At 40.4% G+C, this 4,144-nt stretch overlaps 1 protein-coding gene across 1 annotated transcript; it reads right to left on the bottom strand.

Moving 5' to 3' along the window:
- Nucleotides 1-683: 683 nt before the first annotated feature.
- Nucleotides 684-1,583, bottom strand: LOC144805768 (uncharacterized). Its single transcript, XM_078672255.1, has one exon. The coding sequence runs from the start codon at nt 1,581-1,583 to the stop codon at nt 684-686; it is 900 nt and encodes a 299-aa protein (XP_078528381.1).
- Between the last annotated feature and the right edge of the window lie 2,561 nt (nt 1,584-4,144).

Here is a 4,144-nt window from a genome sequence, read left to right as displayed (position 1 = left end):
CATCAGTATGGAGTCGCTTATGGTTAGTGAGGCTGTGCCTATCAAATAGGAATTTCTGGCATTCCCAGAAATTGGTAATGTTTTTCCCTTGTGTGCGTCTGCTCATGTAGAGTGAGATTGAGTTTAAAATTGATGCTTTTCTGGCATTCGGAGAACTGAATTATTTTGATGGTGTGTTTTCTTATGGCGCTTGTAACCATCTCTACCTCTGAATCTTTTCTGACATTTAGAGCACTGATAATTTTATTCACCAGTGTGGATTCTCACATGGTCAGTGAGATGGGATTTTTGGCTGAAACATTTTTCGCATTCGGAGCACTGATAAGGTTTTTCCCCAGTGTGGATTCTTATATGCTTAGTGAGACTGCTTTTTAGAATGAAACATATCTGGCATTCAGAGCACTGATAAGGTTTTTCCCCAGTGTGGATTCTTATATGCTTAGTGAGACTGCTTTTTTGAATGAAACATATCTGGCATTCAGAGCACTGATAAGGTTTTTCCCCAGTGTGGATTCTTACATGCTTAGTGAGACTGCTTTTTTCACTGAAACATTTGTGGCATTCAGAGCACTGATAAGGTTTTTCCCCAGTGTGGATTCTTATATGCTCAGTGAGATGGCTTTTTTGACTAAAACATATCTGGCATTCAGAGCACTGATAAGGTTTTTCCCCAGTATGGATTCTTATATGCTCAGTGAGATTGCTTTTTGACTGAAACATATCTGGCATTCAGAGCACTGATAAGGTTTTTCCCCAGTGTGGGTTCTTATATGCTGAGTGAGACTGCTTTTTTCACTGAAACATTTGTTGCATTCAGTGCACCGATAACGTTTTACCCAAGTGTGGGTCCTTGTATGTTTAGTGAGTCTCATTTTGTTACTGAAACATCTCTGGCATTCAGAGCACTGATAAGGTTTTTCCCCAGTGTGGAATCTCACATGTGCAGCTAGAATTGATTTAAGTTTGAAATGTTTTGGGCATTCAGTGCACCGATAACGTTTTACCCAAGTGTGGGTCCTTGTATGTTTAGTGAGTCTCATTTTGTCACTGAAAGGTTTTTCCCCAGTGTGGAATCTCACATGTGCAGTTAGAAGTGATTTAAGTTGGAATTGTTTTGGGCATTCGGAGCACTGATAAGGTTTTTCCCCAGTGTGGGTTCTTATATGCAGCGTGAGATGTCTTTTTTTATTGAAACATTTCTGGCATTCAGAGCACTGATAAGGTTTTTCCCCAGTGTGGGTTCTTATATGCAGCGTGAGATGTCTTTTTTTATTGAAACATTTCTGGCATTCAGAGCACTGATAAGGTTTTTCCCCAGTGTGGGTTCTTATATGCAGCGTGAGATGTCTTTTTTTATTGAAACATTCCTGGCATTCAGAGCACTGATAAGGTTTTTCCCCAGTGTGGATTCTCACATGTGCAGTTATAAGTGATTTAAGTTTGAAATTTTTTGGGCATTCAGAGCACTGATAACGTTTTTCCACAGAGTGGGTTAATTCATGTCGATATAGACTCGCTTTGATACTAAACTTTTTCTGACATTCAGAGCACTGAAAAGGTTTTTCCCCAGTGTGGATTCTCATATGCTCAGTGAGATAAGATTTACGCCTGAAACTTTTTTGGCATACTTTGCACGGAGAGTGTTTTCCCCCAGTGTGGATTCTCATATGCTCTGTTAGATAAGATTTCCGCCTGAAACTTTTTTGGCATACTTTGCACTAAGAGTGGGTTCCCCCTGTGTGCATTCTGTCAAATTCTGTGAGATAAGATTTATGGCTGTATCTTTTTGGGCACAGGTAACTTTTTCCCCTAACTTCGGTTATTTTGCCTCGATTTTAGAGTCGGGCTTGTTTAGATAATGTTCAGCACTTATCTCTAAAAGAAATTGTGTGTAATCTTCTCAACACTTGAATTGAGCAAAAAAAATCGTCGGGAAGCATTCCTGTAACACCTGTTGAAATTTTTCTAACAGATAATAGTCTTTAGGTAATAGCCTCTCCAGCAGCAACTTAATTTGTGACTGAAGTTTTTCTCAAATCTATTTGTATAGGTTCTTAGCAATGCAATAATAAGGTGTTAGTCTGATATTTAATGATTAAACTGATAAGTACCTTTTTGCACTGATGTAATGGCAGTAACTGAGGACGTTAGAGTACTATTGTGGATCATTAGTCGCAGAACATCAGTTCCTTCTACCCTTTCTATGTTTGGTGTAAGGTTAAGGTTTGTAGTTCTGAGGATGAAGATTTATTTACATTAGAAATAGCGCAACGGTGCTCCTTTAATCCATTTTTATATTTAACAGTTTTACATATCACTCCTGCACAACAGATAATGTTGAGGCGATTTACATAGAATTACAGAACAGTACACAATAAAAAGGAAACAATCTGAGATGGTTATTAACACAATAAAGTGGTGAATTTTTAAGGTTTTCGCAAGAGTGAGCAGAGTGGGTCAAGGTGTTATATCCCAAGGCAGATAGTCTCAAACTTGCATAACTGGTTAAAAACGGTTGTTGAACAAAGGTGCTTTTCCAATCTTTTGGTTGTTAATGTGTCAGCTTCAGAGTCTTCTTTCAGCATCTTTTCTTTGATGGTATCTAGAAGAAACCTTTAGTTGTAGCTTTCTTTTATGTAGTGTGTGCTTCCTCTCTAGAATTACATGGTGCTTTAGATGAACGTTATTCTGTCATGCTGAGGCAATTTGTCTTTCTGATAATGTTTCAGATGAGGATGCTGAAGCGGTCTTTCTACGTTATTTCTGATGCTGTGTGCACAGATATGGCTTTGCTCTGGGTTAATGAAATGCAAAATTAGAGACTTCACTTACAGGTATAGTACTTTCCTCGCCACACTTAGATTTTTGGAAATTGTTTAAACGTAGAATGCTGGATGACCTTCAGTTTTTCAAAATAATCCTTCTTATGGCACTGACATTCAGTTGCTTAGTGCTAAATCTTGCTTTCTTCGTCCGTAATTTTAATCACCTATAGTATTAAAATTAAATAGTTAATACATGTACATTTCCAAAAATATAATTTACAAGCCAAATCAATGCAGAATTTTGAATATGCTGAGCTGTTTTTCAGACAGAGCAGAGTGTAGAATGCTAGCCTGAGAGTACTTGCATGTAGGAGTGAGGTTTTGTCGAATTTTCAACATTTTATTAAGCTCACAAAGGATACATGTACCCTATGCAGTTGCAACATAGAATCCCAAAGGCAGATATGAAGGTCATATGGACTGGCACCAAACAGATATTAAAAAAATATATACTATTAATTAATTTGTAATGCAGATTTCTGGGAAGGGAATGACGCCTCCACGGACAACAGGCGTTTTCCCCTGCCCTGAGTTACCACCTACTTGTATCTGGTTTCCTGACTTTTGAGTTTTGGCCTCTGCCTCAAGCAAATCTATTGTGTGAAGTAGTGTGGCTCACTGGTTAGAGGCGGCAGACCCGAGAGCAGAGGACGGCCCGGGACCAGGGTTCGATTCCCGGCGCGGCAGGTTTCTGGACCAGGGTCAGCGGACTCGATAATTCTCTCGCCTCGGTGCCCACTCTGATCAGCGATCACACTCGGCAACTCTGGGCATTAGCTTGCCTCATCTTCACTAACGGCCCCACCAGACCGCCGGAAGGGTTTCGCAGCGGTCGAAGCGCCTTGGGACCCTACGGGTAAGTAGTGCGCTATATAAATGCCAATACATTTACATTTACATGTGCTGTGAGGACTATGCCTAGACCTATCCCTCAACTATGGTCCAGAGTGTGAATCAAGGGCAATGAAATTAAGGCGGACTTTCATGTGTTCATTTTATTCCACCTGATCATTAGTTGTTAGGTTTTTCTGCACCTGGATTTACTGGGTGCAGAAAACCAGGACAGAATCTTTTTCCAGATAGAAAACTTAGACTGAAAAGACGCATAAGACTCTGGGTGCAGCAGAAACAGCCAAGACTTATGCTGTTTTTTTCACTAACTGGGGAAACACACAATTCTTCCCTCTGTTGGTGTTCACAGTTGTTGTCTGCCTGTGATTCGGTGTTGAGTGCAGAGCGTATCGATTAGAGCCGAGGGGCTGAGCCGAGGAGGAGTTGACGAGCAAGCGGAGCGGAGCCTGGGACGACTGCCAGGATTT

This window comes from Lissotriton helveticus, assembly GCF_964261635.1.
Source record: "Lissotriton helveticus chromosome 1_1 unlocalized genomic scaffold, aLisHel1.1 SUPER_1_unloc_24, whole genome shotgun sequence".
Taxonomy (NCBI): Eukaryota; Metazoa; Chordata; class Amphibia; order Caudata; family Salamandridae; genus Lissotriton; species Lissotriton helveticus.
Note: the sequence above shows the minus strand (reverse complement) of the source record. Positions and strands in the feature narration are given on the sequence as shown.

Excerpts from the sequence above, each read along its gene's own strand:
- LOC144805768 (XM_078672255.1), bottom strand. The coding sequence starts at position 1,583 with ATGAGAATCCACACTGGGGAAAAACCTTTTCAGTGCTCTGAATGTCAG.